This window comes from Bos indicus x Bos taurus, chromosome 22 (assembly GCF_003369695.1).
Source record: "Bos indicus x Bos taurus breed Angus x Brahman F1 hybrid chromosome 22, Bos_hybrid_MaternalHap_v2.0, whole genome shotgun sequence".
Classification (NCBI taxonomy): Eukaryota; Metazoa; Chordata; class Mammalia; order Artiodactyla; family Bovidae; genus Bos; species Bos indicus x Bos taurus.
In genome coordinates, this window is record NC_040097.1 from 9204310 (window position 1) to 9226992 (window position 22683).

General features: G+C 50.7%; 4 protein-coding genes across 4 annotated transcripts; all 4 read left to right on the top strand.

Moving 5' to 3' along the window:
• Nucleotides 1–475: 475 nt before the first annotated feature.
• On the top strand, nt 476–1895 carry LOC113880662 (cathelicidin-4). The gene is made up of 4 exons (XM_027523129.1): nt 476–706; nt 810–917; nt 1054–1125; nt 1733–1895. Exons 1-4 carry the CDS (start codon nt 509–511, stop codon nt 1787–1789), a joined length of 435 nt encoding a protein of 144 aa, XP_027378930.1. The 5' UTR covers nt 476–508; the 3' UTR covers nt 1790–1895.
• A 5089-nt stretch (nt 1896–6984) lies between these two features.
• On the top strand, nt 6985–8431 carry LOC113880923 (cathelicidin-1). Its single transcript, XM_027523602.1, has 4 exons — nt 6985–7211; nt 7325–7432; nt 7582–7653; nt 8238–8431. The coding sequence occupies exons 1-4, from the start codon at nt 7014–7016 to the stop codon at nt 8325–8327; spliced, it is 468 nt and encodes a 155-aa protein (XP_027379403.1). The 5' UTR covers nt 6985–7013; the 3' UTR covers nt 8328–8431.
• A 2877-nt stretch (nt 8432–11308) lies between these two features.
• LOC113880883 (cathelicidin-7) lies at nt 11309–13278 on the top strand. Its single transcript, XM_027523515.1, has 4 exons — nt 11309–11529; nt 12150–12257; nt 12410–12481; nt 13083–13278. The coding sequence occupies exons 1-4, from the start codon at nt 11329–11331 to the stop codon at nt 13197–13199; spliced, it is 498 nt and encodes a 165-aa protein (XP_027379316.1). The 5' UTR covers nt 11309–11328; the 3' UTR covers nt 13200–13278.
• An 8123-nt stretch (nt 13279–21401) lies between these two features.
• On the top strand, nt 21402–22086 carry ZNF589 (zinc finger protein 589; the record flags this gene model as incomplete). The annotated part of the gene is given in 4 exon segments (XM_027522636.1): nt 21402–21456; nt 21459–21508; nt 21510–21608; nt 21610–22086. Coding segments are annotated over 4 exon segments (681 nt in total), but the record flags the coding sequence as incomplete, so codon positions are not given.
• Between the last annotated feature and the right edge of the window lie 597 nt (nt 22087–22683).

Genomic DNA, 22683 nt, shown 5'->3' on the forward strand with positions numbered 1-22683 from the left:
TGGGGAAGATCCCCTGGAGAAGGGCATGGCCACACACTCCAGTATTCTTGCCTGGAGAATCCCATGGACAGAGGAGCCTGGTGGACTCCAATCCATGGGGTCACAAAGAGTTGGACACGCTGAAGTGACTTAGCACGCACGCATGCAAAGTCCTTCAAACTGTTGTCAGGTGTGCAGGTGTAAGACAGATTTCTGACTCCCTCCCTCTCCTAAGGACTCAACCATTTTGAGCAAACCTGCCGGTGACACTCCCCAGGGTGTCCAGAAGAGACCAAGAAGTTGTCAGGGAGATGGAGAAACCATTTCTTCACCTTGCACAGGGGCCTCTCTTCAAACTGCCCGAAAACCCATGAAGCAACAGCAGGGGCTGAGGCAAGTCCACCTCAGGCCGTGGGAGGAGGGCAGGGATGGGGCTAGTCAGGAAGACTCCTGGTTGAGCCTTTGCATCAGGGCCCAGGCTGAGCATAAAAGGAGGGTCCTTCACCTGGGAGGAGGCAGACTGGGGACCATGCAGACCCAGAGGGCCAGCCTCTCACTGGGGCGGTGGTCACTGTGGCTACTGCTGCTGGGACTAGTGGTGCCCTCGGCCAGCGCCCAAGCCCTCAGCTACAGGGAGGCCGTGCTTCGTGCTGTGGATCAGCTCAATGAGCTGTCCTCAGAAGCTAATCTCTACCGCCTCCTGGAGCTAGACCCACCTCCCAAGGATGTGAGTTGGGGAGGGGACTGTCTAGGTGAGGGGCAGGGAGACAGATCAGAGAAGGAAAAATGAGCCTGAACCCAGTTTCCCCCGCGCTTTAATCCGTCACCAGAATGAAGATCTGGGCACTCGAAAGCCTGTGAGCTTCACGGTGAAGGAGACTGTGTGCCCCAGGACGATTCAGCAGCCCGCGGAGCAGTGTGACTTCAAGGAGAAAGGGGTGAGGCTGGGGGCTTGGGGTCAATGTTTCCCAGGGAGCTGAACAGGGAGCTTCTGGGAAGGTTTCCTGTCTCTGGGGTGAGGCTGGGAGGTTATGGCCAGGGGATTCCAGTTTGACCTTGAGCCTCTCCTTCCAGCGGGTGAAACAGTGTGTGGGGACAGTCACCCTGGACCCATCCAATGACCAGTTTGACCTAAACTGTAATGAGGTGAGTGGTCCCTTCTGGACTGGGGGGGTTCTAGGGAAGATAGTGTGTGGAACATCCTCTGTACCAATGACCCGCTGTCCCATCCAGGGCAGACAGAGGCCCTCCTACCCTGGCCCCTCCTTCCCTAAGCCCCAGGTCTCCAGCCCTGGGGCTGCCTCCCTTCGAGCAGTGGTTCTCTACTGGGGTTCCCATCTGGGAACTGACATGAGATGGATTCTCAGGACCCACTCAGACTTCCTGAATCTGACACTGGAGTGGGGCCCAGCCATTTGGATTTTCACAAGCCCTCCAGGGAATTGTGACTGAGCTCAGCTTATGACACACTGACTGCAGTCATGGGTTTTCAGCCTCTGCTCTCATCCAGCTTTGCTGGAATGTGCTTGTGACCCTGGGAAGCCCCATGCCATCTGTGGGCCTCAGTTTCCTCTCTGTCTGTGGTATGGAGATTCAACCACATGCTCCAAGGGTCACAGCCAGAGCGTGACCTGGGGTTGCAAGGCTCCTTGGGCAGCCCAGGAAGGTAGAGGTGTGGTGTGTGTGGGGGGGGGGTGTCAAGTGTTAATCATGAGTCAGTCCCAAAAGAAGCTTGCGGCCTCCTTTTTCATAGCTCCAGAGTGTCATCCTACCCTGGAAATGGCGATGGTGGCCTTGGCGCAGAGGTTGATGGAGAAGAGCTGTCAGATCCTGAGCCTGGGGAAGAGTCTTAAGTGTCTGATTTGTTCAGATTCGGGCTTCTGGACAGTGAAAATAAATTCTTGTGAAAACGGTTCCTCCAGGCTTTAATTTCACTTGTCTCCCCTTCTCCCACTCATCAGGACCATATCCCTAACTCTGGGAGGTCCCCCACATATGGTGTGCATCTATGTGTATGTGTCCATGTGTGTGTGTGAGATCACTCCTGTGAACACAGAGAAGCCTGAGGCCCCTGTTCCTTCCAGGAGGGCACGGGGCAGGCAGCAGCCCCAGGAGCTCAGGAACTGCCTCCCCACCCTCGGGTCCCTCCCGAGCCCTTCACCCACCCCTGCCCTCCTCCTCCAACACCCAGTAGGACGTAAGGAGACCTGCCGTGGGTGCAGAGCTGGTGGGGCTGCTGTTCCTGCTCACGTGGAGCTGACAGTCCACGAGGGGCCAGGCTGCTCACCTTGTTAAACACTCACAGAGATGAAGTTCAGTCTCAGGGATAAGCCTGCAGGTGCAACGCCCAGGACGTACCTCTTGCCCTCGACAATCTGAATTCTGAAATAGCCCATCCCTCCTGGCTTTTCTGTGGCATTTAGACTCAATACTGTTTCTTCAGCTGGGTCTCAGATGTCAGGGGTGGGTTTGTGTTTAGTGATCACGTAGTATAAAAATGTGTACCACTAAAAAGAAGTATCCTGCTCATCGGGGTGAAGATTTCTCCACGAGGGCGTGAGAGACAGAGTGACACAGAGATTCCATGTCTATTTGCCTGTGTGTTTCAGACACTGTCCGTGTCCTGCCCACTCCCCATTCTCTAGCTGACCTTTGCTCTGAGGCAGACAGGAAGCACTATGGAGTTTGTATCAGGGAACACCTTCAATTAACAATTGGGGGCTGCTGCTGCTAAGTCACGGCAGTCGTGCCCGACTCTGTGTGACCCCATAGACGGAAGCCCACCAGGCTCCCCTCCCTGGGATTTTCCAGGCAAGAACACTGGAGTGGGTTGCCATTTCCTTCTCCAATGCATGAAAGTGAAAAGTGAGAACTTGGGGTAAAAACATCTCCTCTTCCTCACTCCCTCGGGGGCCCACCTCCAGACGTATCACACCTCTGCCTGAGGTCCCCAGCTGGGTTGAGCTCCTGTCATCCACTTTACTGCCTGTTTACTGACATGTCTTCTTCTCACTCATCCTGCCCTGACTCCTCTGTCTACACTTTTGCTGGCTTTTTCTGGAATTACCTCGCAAACAAACTCCTTCGATTAAAGGCTTGCCTTCAGTCCCCTTCTGGGCCACTGTGAACCAAGACATATTCCCTTGTCTGAGAGGGACATAGGGTAGGATCTCACAGAGCATTTACTTTGTTACCTGTCAGGCTTGTCTCCTCTTGGTGAGCAGGTGTGTTGATTGCAGACAGGTTAGTCGATCCCTGTGCGTCTTCTCTACATCGTCATATGCTGTGGGGGAAGCCGTACTGAGGGAACTCAGAGCTGTGTTGTGTCTGTGCCCGAGGATCCAGGCTTGGTAGAGCCAAGTGTGAAATGGTCAGTTTTGTTTTTTGAGCTGGCTGTTACATTCTTGGTAGCTTGAAATCAGCCATGGAAAAAATGTTTACACCATGGAAACTGGCAGATGGTCCACATTAGGCCCGTCACCGCTGGCACATCCCAGCCCCACCGGAGAGAGGGACCACTCATCAGGATGACATGACATCTGTGCAGGTCACCTCTGTTTTCAGTCGTTCCCCATGATTGCCCATCTTGCTCCCATGGCCTCCCACCTGTAGCCTCGGGCCAGTCTCGTCCTTTCATATTCTACATTGGCATTTACCTGACGTTCCTTGCTGCGGAGGAGGCTCCCAGCATGTACAGGTAACCACTGATAGCAGAAAGGGGTGGATGCTTACATTGGTTCCATCTGAATCCTAGAGCTGGGAGCTGAAGTGGTCCCTGGCAGGGAGGTCTGCAGGCCTACTTAGCGCCTTCTAATGGGATTGGCTTCTGAGTGTCTGCTCTTCGATCCCTGGACCTCTTACTCCCTGAGAGAACAAATATCAGGTCCTTCCATTAATGGCTTTGAGCATCAGGCCAGGGCAGTGGCCCCGAGAGGGGGGAGGAGCCTCTCTAGAGGCTGAGAGAGTGTCGGGCTGCCTGGGATGAGGTACTGAAGACAAAATAAGGCAGGTTGGTGCCCTGACAGGCTAGACCATGCGGGCGTGGGTTGTGACAGCACAGTCCCGGGCTGCTCGGTGCCTGGGGGTAGGTACGAGATGTGTGTGTGGGGAGATGACAGTTCAGTTTTGACCCTTTTGGTTGAGGTGGGCCAGAGGGATGCTGGTCTCTGGGTGGGGCTCTGGGCAGTAGGCATTGTTAGTGTCCTGCTCAATCCTGTCAGTGGGCGGCTGCCCTGAGGACCCTCAGCTGTTGGGACTGTGGGAGGTAGATGGTAATGGCTCTCAGGTCCCTTCACAGCTGCCTTCACAGCTTCCCCCTCCCCAGGAGATCCTGGGATACTCTGTCTCCTCTGCACTTGGCCTGTGTAAGTGACTGCCTGTGAAGGGGACATGAGAGCCCAGCTCCCTCCTCAGTGAGTCCTAAAGCAGGGATGCAATGCCAGTTCCAGGGCTTTTGGGGTGAGGTTTAACCTCGTCCCAGGGTAGAGCGCCTCCCTGAGGGAGGGTTCGGGTCACCCTGCTGAGTCTGCCATTTCCTAGTGAGGGGGGTCCTTGATTGAATGGTTTACCTGTGGGTCTCATTTTCCTCATCAACTGACCTACACAGAGAGCTGGTGGGTGTTCCCAGAGGTCTGGGGACACTGTTTGGGACTGGATTCTGGTTCTCCTTGCCCCAGAGTCTCATGGACAGGAAAGATGGCTGGGAGGAGCAAAGGAGGGGGCAATGCAGGATCAGGGCTCCTACTAGAGTTTGTTGGGGTGAAACGTGCACGCCTGTCTCAAGGTTCAGATGCGGAGTGGGGACATGCCGGCTGGAGACAAGGGCTGTGCTGTCTTTCCTGAGAAGACCTCAGCCCTAACAGGCTGTGAGGACTAAGCCAGAAAAGCTGGTTGCTCAGGGCATGGAAGACATGCTCCTCACCATGAGAGGTGCCATCAAGGACCACACTGAGGACCCTACACAGAATTAGGGAGGATGGGGAGGGGACTTCAGTCTGAAGTGTGAGCCAATGCAAAGGCCCAGAGGCAAGATAGCACAGGGAGGGTTTCAGGCTTACCTAATAGCCAGTAACCATGTGTATTGCTAGTAATTTTCTATTGTAATCACCTCGCTTTCCTTCTTTGACTTGGGAAAAGGATACAGCTTGACCAAGAGGCCACTGGGGCAAGACCTGGGCTGTGTAACCAGGTTGCACCAAGGCCCACCTGTCCTTCTCTCTCCAAGGCTGATGTGTAACCAGCACCTTCCATCCAGCTGCCACTTCCGAGGGGCCCCAGCCAACTGCTCAGAGTCCCACAGGTCAACACATGCCAAGAGCTACCCCTGGCCTCCAGTCACATGGCTATCCCAAGGCAAGCCTTATTAGAATTAGCTTCATGGTCCCTGAGCCCCTCTAACACTTGGCTGCTTATAGCTCCCATCTGTGCTCTCTCTACCACCCAGCACCAGCCCTCAAGCCTGGTGTCTCACCCACACGACTGGACATGGAGTCAAATGAGAAGAAACTTTCTCAGGGCTGTGAGAGCCAAGAGGAGGAGATTCTGAGTGTTCTTAGAGATCAGGGATGCCTTTCCAAGGAGGAAGGCCAGGGCAAGCAGAGGGACCAGAGGCACAGTTGGGAGGTGAGCTGGAGGCTCCGACGGGCCCGAGTGATCGGGGTGGCCTGGGACCCAATACCTGAGGCCTGTAGGGTGGGGAGTGAGGACAGTAAAGAGACCCAAGCATCCAGACCCTAATGCCCCTGGCTCAAGGAGGTGGGTGAAATACCCAAATCAGTGATTTGCAGAAGCCCCCTAGACAATGGTATGGAGGGTGGACAGTGGTCAGGGAAGAGCCAGGAACACAGAGGAGGACTTTGGGCATTCTGGCTCCCCGTTGGAGGAGAGAAGACGGGGTAGGACCAGGGAAGGAGTGGTACGAGGTCTAGGAGTGTCCTCAGGCAGAAGGAGCAGGTAGGGCTCCCAGGCTTCCAGCTCAGGGTCCTGCGGCAGCACCCAGCCAACAGCTCAGTGCGGACAACCAGGGTGTTCATGGGAGTCTTGAACCCAGAGCCATGTGTGCACGAGAACTCGTGTCTTGAAAAGGGAAGGGACAGCCCCTGGAACATGTGAGAACTGAGAGGAGAAGCAGCCCGGATGCACCCGAGCCAGCCCTGCCTCCTAAGAGGAGACTCCCTGGAGGAGACTCAGCAGAACCCACAGAGGAGGGGACCCAGGAGAGAAGCGACAGGGGAGAATCAGTGTTTGGAGGACAGATGGACTCTGCAGCCTGTGAAGATAAAGATAAGGCTTTAGTGCGGCCCCTGTACTTAGGGAGGGCTGTCCAGCCTGCGATGGCCTGAGGGTGAAATAGAGCAAAGAAGCGTGCAGATGACCATTTCTCAGGGCAGATGAGAGGCAGCCAAAGCAATAGGCCAGGTTTGGTAGGTTCTGGGGCCAGGACATTTTTAGACTGAGAAGAGCAATGCAGAGGAATCCAGGAGAGGAGACAAATGGAGCTCACTGTATGAGGGCTGGACACAGAGACGATGGTGTGGCCCTGTGTCTACCTAGGGACTGGCTGGTGTGTACATCTTGAGATGTAGTACTGTCATCCACTCACCAAATGTCAAGTGACCCTCTACTGGGTTCCAGGCAGTGCCAAGAGGTGGAGGCTGACTGCTGAATACACTCCTTTACCCCGGATCCTCAGGAGCCCATGGTGTGGACTCAGAGGGGATGTAGACAGTGCCTGGTCCCTCCCTCTCCTCAAGGACTCAACCCCTTTGAGCAACCGTGCCTGTGACACTTCCCACGGACCCCAGGAGAGGCCGAGATATTGTCAGGGAGATGGAGAAACCCTTTCGTCACCTTGCACAGGGGCCTCCCTGACCACTGCCCAGAAATCCAATGAAGCAACAGCAAAGCCTGAGTCAAGTCCACCTCGCACCTGGGAGGAGGCCAGGGATGGGGCGGGTCAGGTTGAGTCTTTGCATCAGGCCCAGGCTGAGCATAAAAGGAGGGTCCCTCAGGTGGGAGGAGGCAGACTGGGCACCATGGAGACCCCGAGGGCCAGCCTCTCCCTGGGACGGTGGTCACTGTGGCTGCTGCTGCTGGGACTAGCGCTGCCCTCGGCCAGCGCCCAGGCCCTCAGCTACAGGGAGGCCGTGCTTCGTGCTGTGGATCAGCTCAATGAGCAATCCTCAGAACCTAACATTTACCGTCTTCTCGAGCTGGACCAGCCTCCTCAGGATGTAAGTCAGGGAGGGGGCTGGGGAAGGGACCCTCTGGGTGGAGGAGCAGAGACACAGAGCAGAGAAGGAAGCCTGAGCCCAAGCCCAGTCTCCCCACTCTGATCCTCGAGCAGGATGAAGACCCAGACAGCCCGAAGCGGGTGAGCTTCAGGGTGAAGGAGACCGTGTGCTCCAGGACCACCCAGCAGCCCCCCGAGCAGTGTGACTTCAAGGAGAATGGGGTGAGCCTGGGGGCTGGGGGCACAGGAGGCTGCTTCCCAGATTGCTGAACAGGGGGCTTCGAGCAAGGTTCCCAGCCCCTGGTGTGAGGCTGGGAGCTTATGGCCTGGGGGTGGGTGGTTCCACTTTGACCTTGAGCCTCCCCTTCCAGCTGCTGAAACGCTGTGAGGGGACAGTCACCCTGGACCAGGTCAGGGGTAACTTCGACATCACCTGTAATAATGTAAGTGGCCCCTTCTGTACTGTGGGAACTGCTGTGCCGGTGGGTTGTGGAACTCCCTTTGGACCAATGACCCACTGCCCCATCCAGGGCAGAGAAAGACTCTCCTACCCTGCCCCCTCCCTCCCCGAGCCCCAGATCTCCCGTCCTGGCTGTGTGTCCCTTAGAGCAGTGGTTCTCTCCTGGGGTCCCCACCCAGAGAACTTGTCAGAAAGGCAGATTCTCAGCCCCACTCAGGCCACCTGAGTTGGACTCTGGGGTGGGGTCTGACCATTTGTCTTTTCCCAGGACTTCCAGGGATTCTGACTGTGCTAAAGTTTTGAGAGTCACGAGCCCTCAACCTCTGCTCTCTTCCAGCTTTGCTGGGATGGGCTTGTGACTCTGGGAAGCCCTTGTCTTCCTTTAGTCTCTTCATCTATTTCTGAGTGTGGGGATTCCACCTCATGCTCCAAATATCACAGCCAGAGGTGAACTTGTGCCTGAGGATCCTGGTGTGACCCTGAAACAGGAAGGGCCAGGTGGGGAGGGATCTTGGGTTGATGGTGATGCCGTACCAACAAGCAACCTGTGTTTTTCTTGTTTCACAGCACCGGAGCATCAGGATTACAAAGCAGCCATGGGCACCACCACAGGCAGCCCGATTATGTCGCATTGTAGTGATAAGGGTTTGCAGATAATCAGCTCTTGTAGATTTCTGTCATAAGCCAGCAAAGAGTCCTAAGGGTTTTCTTACTCTGCCTCAAGCTACTGGATCTGAAAAATAAATTCTTGTGACATGATATCCTCCAGGTCTCAATTTCATTGTCTCCTCTCCTCACAGTTATCAAGAAAGAATCTTGAACTATTTCATGTCTCGTGTGTGTGTACCCGTGTGTGTGTGTGTCTATGTGTCTGTGTGTGTGTCCATGAGTGTATGTGTGTGTGAGATCACTCCTGTGAACACAGAGAAGGGTGAGGGCCCTGTTCCTTCCACGCGGGAGGCAGTAGCCTCAGGAGCTCCAGGACAGCGTCTCCATCCTTGGGCGCCTCCCGAACACTTCACCCGCCCCACTCTGCCCTCCTCCTCCAACACCCAGTAGGACCTAAGGAGACCTGCTGTGTGTGCAGTGCTGGTGGGAATGCTGCTCCTGCTTGCATGGAGCTGACAGTCCACGAGGGCCCATGCTTGTCACCTTGTGAAGCACTCAGAGAGACGCAGTTGAGTCTCAGGGCTCAGCCTGCAGGTGCAATGCCCATGAGTCTCATGGACATGACGCTGGCTGGGAGGAGCAGAGGAGGGGGCGATGCAGGATGGGGGCTCATACCTGAGTTTGCTGGGGAAAAGGTGCATGCGGATTTCTGAAAGACCAGGTGTGGAGGCGGGGGCAACCACTCTAAGATGAGGACTGTGATGTCTTTTCTGAGCAGACCTCAGTTCCGACAGGCAGTGAGGACTAAACCAGGAAAGCCGGAAGCTTTCACCTTTCGCATCACAGGAAGTACATCCTGAGGACCCGGAAGTGGACCCTCCTAAGGATCAGGGAAGGACGGGGGAAGAGGGCTTCAGTCTGAAGTGTGTAAGAGTGAAAGGCCCAGAGGCAGGAAAGCAAAGAGAGGATTTCAGGGTTACCAGAACCTGTCACTACGTGTATTGCTGATTATGCTCTATTGTAATCAAGTCGCTTTCAGCCTTTGATTTGGGAAAAGGATACAACTTGACCACAGTGCAGGGTCAAACCTGGACAAGGAAACCAGGGTGCCCAGAAGCCCACCTCTCGTTCCTCTCCAAGGCTGAGTGTGTAACCACCACCATCCATCCAAGCTGCCATCTTCCGTGGTGTCCGAGACAATTGTCCCGAGTCCCAGAGGCCCACAGAGGCCATGAACTACCCCTGGACGGCAGTCACGTGGCCATCCCAAGGGAAACTGGATTAGAATTTGCTTCACGGCCTCTGGGCCCCTTTAATATTTTGGCTTATTATCTGTCCCAGTTGCACTCCCTCCACACCGCAGCGCTGGCCACTCTGCTTGGTGACTTGTCCAGATGACTGGACATGGAGTCACTTGGGGGTCAAATTAGAAGGGATGTCCGGAACATTGATGTCCTATGTCAGAAAAGAGGAGGAGGTGCCTTCTTTGCCTGCAGATCCCTGCAGGCTTCCCAAGGAGGTAAAGCAGTGCAAGCAGAGAGATATCAGGGGCAGAGATGTGGGGAGGAGCAGGAGGCTCTGAGTGGCCTGAGGGATTTGGGTGATGGGACAGCCTGACACCCAAGGCCCGCAAGTCTGGGGTAAGAAAAACTAAGAATAGCAACTGTCTAGGCCCTGATGCCAGGGCGGGGGGTTGTAGGCTGGGGAGGCAGGAGGTGAAATGGTCAAATGGGCAGTGTGTTGGAGCCTTAGAAAAATAGCATGGAGGGTGGACAGTGGTCAGGGAGAAGCTGGTATTCGAGGAAGGTGGAGTCTGGAGGTTGCGGCTTCCCTGAGAGGAGAGAAGACAGGGTAGGCCCAGGGCAGGTGTGCTGGGAGGTCAGGGGAGTGTCCTCAGGAGGAAGAAGGAGCAGGTGGGGCTCCCATGCTTCCAGCTCAGGGCTCCTGTGGCAGTACCCAGCCAACAGCCCAGTGCGGACAACCAGGCTCTTTATGGGAGTCTTGAAACCAGAGGCAAAGACCGTATGTGTGTGATGGGCACTGGTGTCTTGAGAAGGGCTGTCCCCAGGAATGTGTGAGGAGTGGGAGGAGAAGCAGCCCGGATGATCCTCAGCCAGCCCTGCCTCCTAAGAGGAGGACTTAAGAGGAGAGTCCTTGGAGAAGAGTCAGCAGAAGCCCCCAGGGAGGAGGGGACCCAGGAGGGCACAGCAAGGGAGAATTGGTCAGGGGCAAGTTCAGGAAGACAGAGGGTCCCCAGAACCTGTGGAGATAAGACAAGGCTTGAGTGTGGCCTCTGGATCTAGGGAGGGCTGCTCAGCCTGTGATGGGCTTGAATGTAAGCCAGCAAAGAATTGCTGGAAATGGTGTAGGTAACACTTCCTCAGGCTCTGTTGGGGAGGGGCCAGGACAACACACCATGTTTTGTGGGGTCTGAGGACAAGACGGTATTAAACTGAGAAAATGAATGAAGAGGAGTCCAGGAGAGGGGAGAAATGGGACTCACTCTCTGAGGCCTGGGCACAGAGTAATAGATAGTATGGGCTTTGTGTCTGCCTAGGGACTAGCTGTGTGTGTAAGTCTTAAGTTGTGAGTAGTACTGTCAAGCATCATTAAATGACTCCCTATTGGGTTCTAGGCAGTACTGAGAGCTGAAGGTTGAGTGCACAATACACTTCTTTATCCTGAATCCTGAGAGACCATAGAGGGGAAGCCGAGGAGATGTAGACAGTGCCTGGCCCTTCCGTCTCCTGGAATACTCAATCCTCTTGGGCAAGCCTGCCTGTGACACTTCCCATGGACCACAGCAGGGCCCAAGACATTGTCAGGGAGATGGAGAAACCATTTCTTCACCTTGCACAGGGGCCTCCCTGCCTACTACCCAGCAATCCCATGAAGCAACAGCAGGGGCTGAGGCAAGTCCACTTCACACCCTGGGAGGAAGGCAGGGATGGGGCGGGTCAGGAAGAGTCCTGGTTGAGCCTTTGCATCAGGGCCCAGGCTGAGCATAAAAGGAGGGCCCTTCAGTCTGAGAGGAGGCAGTTTAGGGACCATGGAGACCCAGAGGGCCAGCTTCTCCCTGGGACGGTCGTCACTGTGGCTACTGCTGCTGGGACTAGTGGTGCCCTCGGCCAGCGCCCAGGACCTCAGCTACAGGGAAGCCGTGCTTCGTGCTGTGGATCAGTTCAATGAGAGGTCCTCAGAAGCTAATCTCTACCGCCTCCTGGAGCTAGACCCGCCTCCCGAGCAGGATGTGAGTTGGGGAGGGGGCTGGGAAGGGGATCTGTCTCCTGACATCCTCGGCACTGTTGCCCTCTTCATTAAGGCTGGTTCTCTTGTCAGGAAGGCACTTTTCCCACTACGTGGGTTCCCACCTCTTCTAGGAAACCCTCCCAGACCTGGGTCATCTCCCAGCACCAGGCTTCCTGTCTTAGCATCTCTGCTGTGGGAACAGGCACCCTGCACACCTGGCTCAGGCTCCCTGGACTTCTGGGAGCTCCAGGGATGGAGGGGGTCACTGAGGTGACTTCTCTGCTAAAGTCCCCCCTGAACCTCGGTGTCTCTCTGCCAGGGGGAGCTCCGTCAGCCTGGAAGTTCCAGTGACAAGGGCTCTCCCTTCAGGCGGCCCTGACCTCCCTCAGCCCCTCTGAGGGGAGGCGCTGCCATCAGCGCTGCTGTGAGGGCCGCTCCTGCTCTCTGTGTGTCCATGAGGCCGGGCACGGGCTCTGTCCCCTCCCCTGTGCTCCCAGCACCAAACCCAGGGCCGGACACACAGGGGGCTGGAGAGGCTGCCGTCCGGGTTGGGGGCAGGGAGACAGATCAGAGAAGGAAACATAAGCCGAGCCCAGTCCCCCCACTTTGATCCTTGACCAGGTGGAGCACCCGGGAGCTCGAAAGCCTGTGAGCTTCACAGTGAAGGAGACCGTGTGCCCCAGGACAACCCCGCAGCCCCCAGAGCAGTGTGACTTCAAGGAGAATGGGGTGAGCCTGGGGGCTGAAGGAGCAGGAAAATGCTTCTCAGGGAGCTGAACAGGGGGCTTCTGGGAAAGAATTGCAGTCCCTGGAGTGAGGTGGGGTGTGGCTGGGAGATATTGCCTGGAGTTTCTAGTTTGACTTCAAGCCTTCTTTTCCAGCTGGTGAAACAGTGTGTGGGGACAGTCACCCGGTACTGGATCAGGGGTGATTTCGACATCACTTGTAATAATGTAAGTGGCCCCTTTTGTACTGTGAGGACTGCTAGAGGGGTGGGTTGTGGAATTTCCTTTGGCCCAATGACCCACTGCCCCATCCAGGGCAGAGAAAGGTTCTCCTACCCTGGCCTCTCCCTCCCCCGAGCCCCAGGTCTCCAGTCCTGGCTCTGTGTTCCTTAGAGCAGTGGTTCCCTACTGGGGTCCCCAACTGGGAACTGACATAGAGGCAGATTCTCAGCCCCACTCAGATCTCCTGAATCAGACTCCTGGATGGGGGGCAGCCTTTGTATTTTCACAAAGCCTCCAGGGGCTTCTTTCGATGCTGAAGTTTGAAACTCATTGACTCAAATCATGAGCTCTCAACTCCTGGTTCCCTTCCAGCTTTGTTGGGATGGGCTTGTGACCCTGGGAAGCCCCCTGTCACCTAAGGGACTTTGGTTTGCTTATCTATCTGTGGTGTGTTGATTTAACCACAGGCTCCAAACATCATATAGGAGGTAAACTGGGGCTCCAAGCTTCCTGATGTGGCCCAGGAATCGGAGTGTTCAAGTGGCAAGGGGTCTGGTTTTAATGCTGAGCCAATACCCCAAAGCAACTATTTCCTCCTGGTTCACAGATTCAGAGTGCGGGGCTATTCCGCCGGCTGAGGGACTCAATCCGGAGAGGTCAGCAGAAAATCCTCGAAAAAGCAAGGAGAATTGGTGAGAGAATCAAAGATATCTTCAGGGGATAAAGTCCTTAGGATCAGGTTATCCTGGCTCAGATTTCTGAACTCTGAAAAATAAATTCTTCTAAAAACAACTTCATCAACATTCAAATTCACTTCTCTTCCCTCTAAGTCTTACCAGGACCAGGTCCTTAACTCTGAGAGTCCTCTTGAGTGTATGTGTGTGTGTGAGAGAGAGAGAGACAGACAGAGATCACTCCTATTAACTCCCAGATGGGTGAGGCAGGTCTCCTTTCAGGAGGGTATGCGGTTACAGGGATGTAATGACAACCATAGCTAACACGGATGTATGGTATATTTGAAAGTTGTTAAGAGAGTAGAGCCTAAGTGTTCTCATCACAAGGAGAAGACCTCATTTGTTTTTTGTATCTCTATGAGATGACGGATGTTAAGGAAACTTACTGTGGTACTCATTTCACAATATAGGTAAGTAAATTCGTTATGCGTACACTTGAAATTTGTAGTGCTGTATGTCAATTATATCTCAAATGAAACTGGAAAAAACATTTAAAGAGTGTGAAAGGATTATTACAGCAAAAAGTTTGTGAACCGCTACTTAGAGAAACTCTCCATGGGTGTGCAGGGAGACATATATGATAATCCAATTGGAGTGTTGGTCTGTTTCTTCAATAGATACCAAACAGCAGTGAACACAAATAAACGGATTACCGTGTATCATTGAAAAACAAAACAAAACAAAAAAATTGTGCAAAATGAGCTAGTAAATATGTAATAAGGCTACCTATATAATGTCCAAAAGCGTGGAAACAATACTATGTTTTGCTTGTGGGTACTGGTGGTAAAAACAAAAAAACGTGCTGGAACACAACTGAGCAGGTCAACGCGCAAGGACAGTCCTCATCCGTTCCACTAGAGTCGCATTCTGGCCCCAAACTACGCTTCCCGGCAGGCTGCGCGCCGCGCCGTGACGCACTTTCTGCAGACTCACTTCCTTGCCTTTGCGTTGTTCGTTGGTAGGGCAGGGCCCCCGCTATCTTTTAGCAGCTGGATGCGGTTGCTGGTAACTTTGATGCTGCCGCGTAGCCCAGCCGGGAGCAGATGCGGACCTCGCGGGAGCAGTTCCTGGGCTTGCCCGTGAACTGTGAGGTGGACCAGCTGGCCAAGTACTAGGGCAGGAAGAGAGCGACCGCCCCACCGCACCACCTCCCCGGGTGTTCGGACCTCAGGCGCAGGCCTGGCGTGGGCCTGGGTGTCGCGGGGCTGATTTCCTAAGGAGTTGTGGAGAGGCGCGCTGAGGATGCGACCACCTCTCCCAACTGCTTGCCTTCCTTGTGGGTGGGGCGGCGTTCCCTCCCTCGTTGTCCAGTACCCTGTTCTTGTGGTTTATAGCTACCTCCCCAGAGTCCCTGGCCTCGCCTTCCGCCGCGGGGGTCCTGTCTGCGCCGTCCACTCCAGCGGCAAATCCGCTGGCGGCGAAAATTGAGCGCTTGAATTGTGGCGAGTGCTACTGAAGAACTACAGTCTTACGTCCTGTTAATTAATATCTAACTGAATAATGAAGAAGTCTAGAACTTGTTTTTCATCAGACACAAGGTGGTTGTTCAGTCGCTAAGTCGCGTCCGACTCTTTCGACCCCATGGACTATACCCCATCACGCTCCTTTCTCCATGAGATCTCCCAGCAAGAGTACTGGAGTGGGTTACCATTTCCTTCTCCAGGGAATCTTCCCTACTCAGGGGTCAAACCTGTGACTCCTGCATTGGAGGCAGGTTCTTTACAGCTGAGCCACCGGGAAAGCTCCCGACACAGTTATTATTTTGCTGAGACTACATTTCGCTTTAACCGTTTTTTTAACGTCTTTTGAAATGTGCTGTAGGTGTGCAAAACACATCTAATGTCAAAGAGATAACGGGGGTCGGGGGAGGAGAACCTAACCTATTGATAACCATTTAACATTGCATATGTGTTGAAATGATAATATCTTAGATATGTAGGGTTGAAGAAGTGAAGTTAGTCACTCAGTGTTGTCCGACTCTTTGGGACCCCATGGACTATTTAGTCCCCCAGGCTTCTCTGTCCACGTGATTTCTCCAGGCAAAAATACTGGAGTGGGTTGCCATTACATTCTTCACAGGATCTTCCCAACCCAAGGATAGAACCCAGGTCTCCCACATTGCAGGCAGATTCTTTACCCTCTGAGCTACCAGGGAAGCCCATAAAATTAATTTCACCTTTTAAAAAACTATTTGAGATGGCTGCTATGGAATTATTTTTCCCCAGTGGTGCCGTGTGGTATGCGGGAATCGGGAATCTTAGTTCCCAGACCAGGGATGGAACCCGTGTCTCCTGCGGTGGAAGCACAGAGTCTTACCTCTGGGACCGCCAGGGAAGTCCAGGAAATTTAAAATTACGTATGTGGTTGGCACCGTAAATCCTATATTGCTCTTGGATAGCGCTGCTCTGGGAGAAGGGATATTTCTGCATCTGACAGAGCCTTCCTGGGCTCTTGGGGATGCTTCCTAGAGGAGCTGTTGTGTCTGGAGGGCGTTCTTACCCTGTCTTGTCTGAAGGGGGTCTGGTCTACCACATTTAATGTTACTTTTGGAGGTTCCTGCAGAATGGCTTTTTCAGCCCCTCTTCCCTAGCCACCAGGCACCTTCCTGGGTTGGGTTGTGCTGTAGAGAGAAAACGAAGGACCCGATGGTGACCTGAGAATGTGAGATGGGAGGAGGATGCATCTGTCACGACCAAATGCCTGCTGGTACTCACGTTTTCTTTTCTACCAAAGTAAAGAAGATTCTAATGGTTTTAGAAGCCACGTTTGCAATTTTAATATATGCTGAACTGCCATGTAGTTTGTAGTTTGTGCCCACCAATTATTAAAGAGACATTGTTTTCTCATTGACTTGAAATGCCATATATTCCACATACTACGATTAGGTTGTCCTTCATTCCACCCACCCATCCAGCCAGCCATTCATCCTTCTTCCTCTGCAATAAAAAGTGTAGATATGACCAACCTATGATTGACCTGGATCATGAGGGAGGGAGGACGTTATATTAAGTATAATATGTACAAATATATAAGTAGAGCAGAATAAGGGGGATCCAGAGTGCCAGGGTGTAGAGGCAGAGTTGGGCGATCAGGGTTGGCTTCTGTGAGGAACTATGTGTGAGCAGAAGCTTGAAAGAGGTAAGGAAGGTATATATGTGGGTGTGGTGGGAGACTCTTCTGGGCATGGAAACAATCAGTGCAGAGATAGGAAAGTAAGGAGGCCAGCGTGATCAGAGTACAGAGAGCAAGGAGGAGAAGAAAATATTAAAAGAGGCCCCTCTGAGTCCTGCAAGTTAAAAAATCTTAAAAGTGTAACTAGATCTTTCAGTTCTGTGTATTTAACTGATTCTTTTTACTATTATTATCTTACTTTAGCTGGGCTGAGTTTTTGTTGCAGCACACAGGCTTAGTTGCTCCAGGGCAGGTGAGATCTTAGTTCCCTGACCAGGGATTGAACCTGCATTGCAAGGCGGATTCTTAACCACTGGACCACCAGGGAAGTCACCAGTTTTGTGGTTTATAAGTGCTACGGTCTACAGGGTCACAAAAGGGTCGGGCTTAGTGACTAAACAACTGCAAAGTTATTTGATATCATAAATCACATTTTTGTTCATTTATTGAAAACTTGAAACTGCCTCCATTGGTAGATACAAAGTTATTCTGGATATTCCTGAGCTCTTAAGACTGGTAGTTTCAGAGTTAAACATCAGTTTCTGTCAGAAGCTTTTTTAAGGTTTTTCTCTATTTGGCATAGCTATGAATTAAATAGTTCTGATTTGTTCTATTCTTTTCTGCTTGTATCTGTTTGGAACTGCTTTCATCAGTTTAAATTGGCTCCACTTCACTCCATTTAGCTTCTCACCTAGTTTCTCCATCTGTCTCAGTGAAGACTCACCCATTTAAATTTGCATTCAGCTAGCCAGTGTAGTTTGGACTTGTTTTTATCACTATGCTCATGCATTTCATTGATTCTGAGAAGTATATTACCTCAAGTTATTAATAAATTAATCTTTTACATGGAAACTTTGGATCATATTGGATCCATTTCAGGCTTTATACTGTTCTGCTACATTTGATTTATTCTTCCTTTTCTCTGTATATCTTTGTTCTTTTATTGCTAAATTATTTAAAACAAATCCCAAATAATGTGATATATCACTCCTAAATATATCACAATGTAGCTATAACAAATAAGGATTTTTAAAAAATATATATAACCACATTATCAGTAGTGTCTTAGTATTTTCTAATAGTTGGCCTGTGTTCAAATTTACCTGATCATCTCAAAGTCTTTTGTGAATTTGAATCAGGATCTTGACAAGATCCACACATTCCTTTTTAAAAAAAAATGTTTCTTAACCCTGTATCAATTCTTCATCCCTCTTTTGTTTTTTTCTCTCCAGGCCATGGATCTATTTATAATGCTCTGAATCTAGAATATAAATCTCCTTTAGATAATATTGTAAAGTAGTTTTCACATAGTAGATTGTAAATCAAGGGGAAAATTGTTTTGAACTTTATCACAAAGTATTCATCAATATGAAAGGCATGGCAGTTCCATGGTGGTTCAGTGCTTAGGGCTCAGCACTTTTACTGCCATGGCCTTTACTCGGTCTCTGGTTTGGAACTAAGATCTCGCACACTGCTTGGCATAGCTGGAAAAAAAAAAAAAAAAAGAAAACATTACATCATCAGTGGCATTGCTGGCTGTAGTATTTGAATTCCTACCCATACAGCACACCTGTGTCTGTCATCAGACGAAGGTACGCATCATCAATAAGGCACATCCATGTCTGTCTCCATTTGTAACTGTGAAGTGCCTATAGCGATAAGCGTCTGATTATTTCACTGTGTCTCCTAATGTAGTCCTTCCAATAAATTCATATTAAAAAGCATAGTATTTTATTGTGAATTACTTTCCTTTATTTCTCTTTTATATTTTGGGTTAGGGCACTATTTTTAAAAAATTCTGTGTGTGGGGACATTTTATTCAATATGAATCTCATTTCGAGACAGTAAATGAGATGTTACAAAACACAGACTATGAGAAGGAGCCTTTGATCCCAACAGTGTTGAGAACAGAACATGTGTCTGTCTTCTGTCTAAGCTTTCAAGGTCTTTCTTAATTAACTCTGCTCCTGTCACCCGTTCACTCAAAAGTATTCATTAACTATTAAATGTTAAGTCCAGCTCTGTGTTCTTGGGATGTACCAGTAGTATATCTGGGAGAAGGGTGTTCCAGACATAGGAACCTGTCAGTGCACAGCAGCAGGACAGAGGTCAGTGCAGCTCAGACTGGAGTGAACAAAGGTAGAGTATGGATGGAGTCAGAAAGCCGATAGGTTATGAAAGAATGTAGAACCTAGTGGGCCCCTCTCAGGGCTTGGCTTTTACTCTGAACATTATGGATATATATATATTCATTTATTTTTGGGTGCACTAGGTCTTCACTGCTGCGTGGGCTTTCTCTAGTTGCAGTGAGTTGGGGCTACTCCCTAGTTGTGGTGCACGGACTTCTCATCGAGGTGGTTTCTCTTATTGTGGAGCATAGGCACACGGCTTAGGGTTAGGGCTTCAGTAGTTGTAGCTCCCAGGCTCTAGAGCACGGGCTCAGTGGTTGTGGCACATGGGCTTAATTGCCTCACAGCATGTGGAATCTTCCCACCAAGGATCAGACCTGTGCCGCCTGCATTGTCAAGTGGATTCTTTACCACTGGACCACCAGGGAAGTCCTGGATACATATACATTCTTTCATAAAGTGAACAGTTCTATTGCTTAGAAATGTGCAATAAAGAAGGAAGAGATTGGAATTAGCTTTAGTCACCTGTTCCCAACCCATTCTTCTATTTGTGATCCCAGACAGAACTCTCATGGCTCCAGAGAGTACTTCCTTTGGATCAGTGCGGGTCCTGACTTGATTGGGCTCAGTAGACCCTCTAGAGCAACATGTCTTAGCATCCTTCATTCTGTCCTAAGAGAGTCAGTGAAGTTGGACAGATAATGAATGGGGAAATTCAAATGAGGCTTCACATGTGCTCTGGTTAGCCATTATTCTCCACTATCTTCTGTATTAGAGACATCCAGACTGAGGGACTCCTCTATCAATCTACTCTTTCTTTTCATAGAAAAAGTCAGAAAGAATGTCCCCATATTTGTCACGAAGATTGTTCTCTTGTTGGAAACAAACTATTGTAGCTTATGTGTCCGTGTAACTGGTTATGGCCTAGAAGATAATTTTAGTATAAGTGCAGATGCTTACAGAGCTGACGATGCCTCTGATGTTTACTTGGAAGATTCCTTTTTGGGATAATATATAGAATAATAGGTTCTACTGTGAGGTTTTTGTTTTTTGTTTTCTTTGCTTGATTCAAATAAAATATGTAATAAGTAAAAATTGACTAACGGGTGGTCCAGTGATTAAGAATCCACCTTGTGATGCAAGGGACACTGGTTCAATCCCGGGTCCAGGAAGATCCCACATGTCGCAGAGCAGCTAAGCCTGTGTGTCACAACTACTGAGCCTGTGTTCTAGAGCCCACAAGCTGCAGCTGCTGAGCCCATGCACTGCAACTGCTGAAGCCCGCATGCCTAGAGGCCATGCTCTGCAACAAGAGAAGCTGCCACAATGAGAAGCCCGCCATGCTGCGATGAAGAGTAGCCCCTGCTTGCGGCCACTAGAGAAAGCCCGTGTGCAGCAACAAAAGCAGCAACAAAGACCCACCACAGCCTAAAAATAAAATAAATAAATCTTAAAAAAAATTTGACTGTGGTACATAATCTGAACCTAATCATAAGAAAATGTCAGGAATGTTCTATACATATTCTAAACATGAGAAAGATTTTCTAAAAAAAGAACTCTGTTCTTCAGAAATGCCAATCTCATGAAAGAGACACTAATGGAAACTAAGGAAACATAACTAATTATAATATGATTGTAGACAATCCTGTACTATAGGGAAAATGCTGCTGCTGCTGCTGCTGTTGCTAAGTCGCTTCAGTCGTGTCCAACTCTGTGTAACCCCATAGACGGCAGCCCACCAGGCTCCCCCGTCCCTGGAATTCTCCAGGCAAGAACACTGGAGTGGGTTGCCATTTCCTTCTCCAATGCACGAAAGTGAAAAAGTGAAAGTGAAGTCGCTCAGTCATTATTGGATCAACTGACAACTGGAATACATACGATAGTCATTAAGTTAAAATGAAAGTTGCTCAGTCGTGTCCGACTCTTTGCAACCCCATGGACTATATAGTCCATGGAATTCTCTAGGCCAGAATGGGTGGCCTGGAGTGGGTAGCCTTTCCTTTCCCTTCTCCAGGGGATCTTCCCAAACCAGGGATGGAACCCAAGTCTCCCACATTGCAGGTGGATTCTTTACCAGCTGAATCACAAGGGAATACTGGAGTGGGTAGCCTATCCCTTCTCCAGGGGATCTTCCTGAACCAGGAATTGAACCAGGGTCTCCTGCATTGCAGGAGGATCTGATAGTTGTTAAAATATTATATAAATGTTAAATTTACCAGAGTTGATAACTGTATTGTGGTTATGAAAAAGAATATCCCTACTTTTGTCAGACACACAATGAAGTATTTATAGGTAAAGAGCATGATTGTATGCACTGATTCAAAGAAAAAAATGTATGTACATACACGTGTGCTAAGTCGCTTCAGTCGTGTCCGACTCTGTGTGACCCCATAGACGGCAGCCCACCAGGCTCCCCAATCCCTGGGATTCTCCAGGCAAGAACACTGGAGTGGGTTGCCATTTCCCTCTCCAATGCATGAAAGCGAAAAGTGAAAGTGAAGTCACTCAGTCGTGTCCGACTCTTATCGACCCCATGGACTGCAGCCTACCAGGCTCCTCCATCCATGGGAGTTTCCAGGCAAGAGTACTGGAGTGGGGTGCCATCGCCTTCTCTGCATATACGTGTACACACACATATATAACACAAATTTTAGCAATAAGTAGTTTGGGAAAAGGGTACAGAGCTGTTCTGTGTACTGTCCTTATTCTTGCAACTTTTCTGTATGTTTGAAATTATTTCCAAATAAAGAGTCAAAAGGGGTTGAAGGAAATACAGGTCTGGTGAAACTTGCCTTGGAGAGACAGACATTAATGGTTGTGAATGATGAATGGACTATAAGACATTATGACAAGGAGGAAAAGCCTAGCTAACCCTTCCTGTGATTACCCTGACTGAAAACTCTTTCTTCAGATTCAAAGCCACAAATCCATCCCTGGCCTCTCTGTCCTCTGGCAGTCAGCAGATTCTCAGCCAGCATGCTCTCAGCAGTCATCCTATTTCCAGATTCATGTGCAGGAAATCAACACCAACCAGGAGATCCTTGCCCAGTTGAGTAGCAGCAGTAGCAGCAACAACAGTCTGATAAAAACTACTGGGGGAGGGGTGGTGGTGGGCAAAGCAGAACATCAAAGAGTGAGGGTCTCTACCCCTTCGTTTTCAAGTTCCAATGGCACTAGGACTTCAGTGGTTTTCTCCAGCCCACCCCAGGGACCACCAGTAAACTCTCAGGGAGCCAACTAAGTGTTGAAGGTGCAGCTCAGTCTAACCCAGAGGGTAATCTCTGGGGAAACAGACAACGTTCCCGAGAGGGTAGAAATCTCAGGATCTGGAGCAATCCGGTTTGTAGAGTGTGAACTGGATTTTAGCCAGAAGTCAAACCTCTTCAGATGCAGGCTGTCATGGGGAGGGAACATCTTCCGTGTGCAGAGTGTGGGTGAAGCTTTAGTCGGAAGTCATATTCATCAGCCATCGGAAGACACACGGGGAAAAGCCTTAAATACTAGGGAGCGTGAAAGTGAAGTCGCTCAGTTGTGTCCGACTCTTTGCGACCCCATGGACTGTAGCCTATCAGGCTCCTCCGTCCATGGGATTTTCCAGGCAAGAGTGCTGGAGTGGATTGCCATTTCCTTCTTCAGGGGATCTTCCCAACCCAGGAATCGGCAGATGCTTTACCATCTGAACCACCAGGGAAGCCGTAGGGAGCATAGGCCAGGCTTTTTAGATGTTTCCCCTTAAAACCACCAGAGTACACACTCAGGGGATAAAGTTTATGTGTGCTTTTAGCCTCAAGTCACACTGCATGAGAGGACACACACAAGGGAGAAGCCTTTTGTGTGGGTGAGGTATTAGTGAAAAGTCAGACCTCATTAAGCACCAGAGGATTCACAGAGGACATAAACCTTACGTGTGGAGGAACTGTGGCCAAGACTTTAGGGTGAAATCACACCTCAGGACACATTCAGGTGAGAAGCCTTTTGTTCACAGGGAGTGTGGGTGGGGTCCTAGTGTGAAGACAATCCTCAACACACACCAGAGGACACACTCGGGAGAGGAGCCTGATGAGTACAAGTATGTGGACAAGGCTTCAGCCTTCCTTCTCTGGCTATTTCTCTCTTTTCTTGGCTTGTGCGAATATTTGTTTTCATAAGTTCTCTATATAAATTGAAGCCATCT

Excerpts from the sequence above, each read along its gene's own strand:
- LOC113880662 (XM_027523129.1), top strand. The coding sequence starts at position 509 with ATGCAGACCCAGAGGGCCAGCCTCTCACTGGGGCGGTGGTCACTGTGG. Across the intron at positions 918-1,053 it reads GTGACTTCAAGGAGAAAGGG|CGGGTGAAACAGTGTGTGGG; the intron begins GTGAGGCTGGGG and ends CTCTCCTTCCAG. Across the intron at positions 1,126-1,732 it reads TTGACCTAAACTGTAATGAG|CTCCAGAGTGTCATCCTACC; the intron begins GTGAGTGGTCCC and ends CCTTTTTCATAG.
- LOC113880923 (XM_027523602.1), top strand. The coding sequence starts at position 7,014 with ATGGAGACCCCGAGGGCCAGCCTCTCCCTGGGACGGTGGTCACTGTGG. Across the intron at positions 7,433-7,581 it reads GTGACTTCAAGGAGAATGGG|CTGCTGAAACGCTGTGAGGG; the intron begins GTGAGCCTGGGG and ends CTCCCCTTCCAG. Across the intron at positions 7,654-8,237 it reads TCGACATCACCTGTAATAAT|CACCGGAGCATCAGGATTAC; the intron begins GTAAGTGGCCCC and ends CTTGTTTCACAG.
- LOC113880883 (XM_027523515.1), top strand. The coding sequence starts at position 11,329 with ATGGAGACCCAGAGGGCCAGCTTCTCCCTGGGACGGTCGTCACTGTGG. Across the intron at positions 12,258-12,409 it reads GTGACTTCAAGGAGAATGGG|CTGGTGAAACAGTGTGTGGG; the intron begins GTGAGCCTGGGG and ends CTTCTTTTCCAG. Across the intron at positions 12,482-13,082 it reads TCGACATCACTTGTAATAAT|ATTCAGAGTGCGGGGCTATT; the intron begins GTAAGTGGCCCC and ends CCTGGTTCACAG.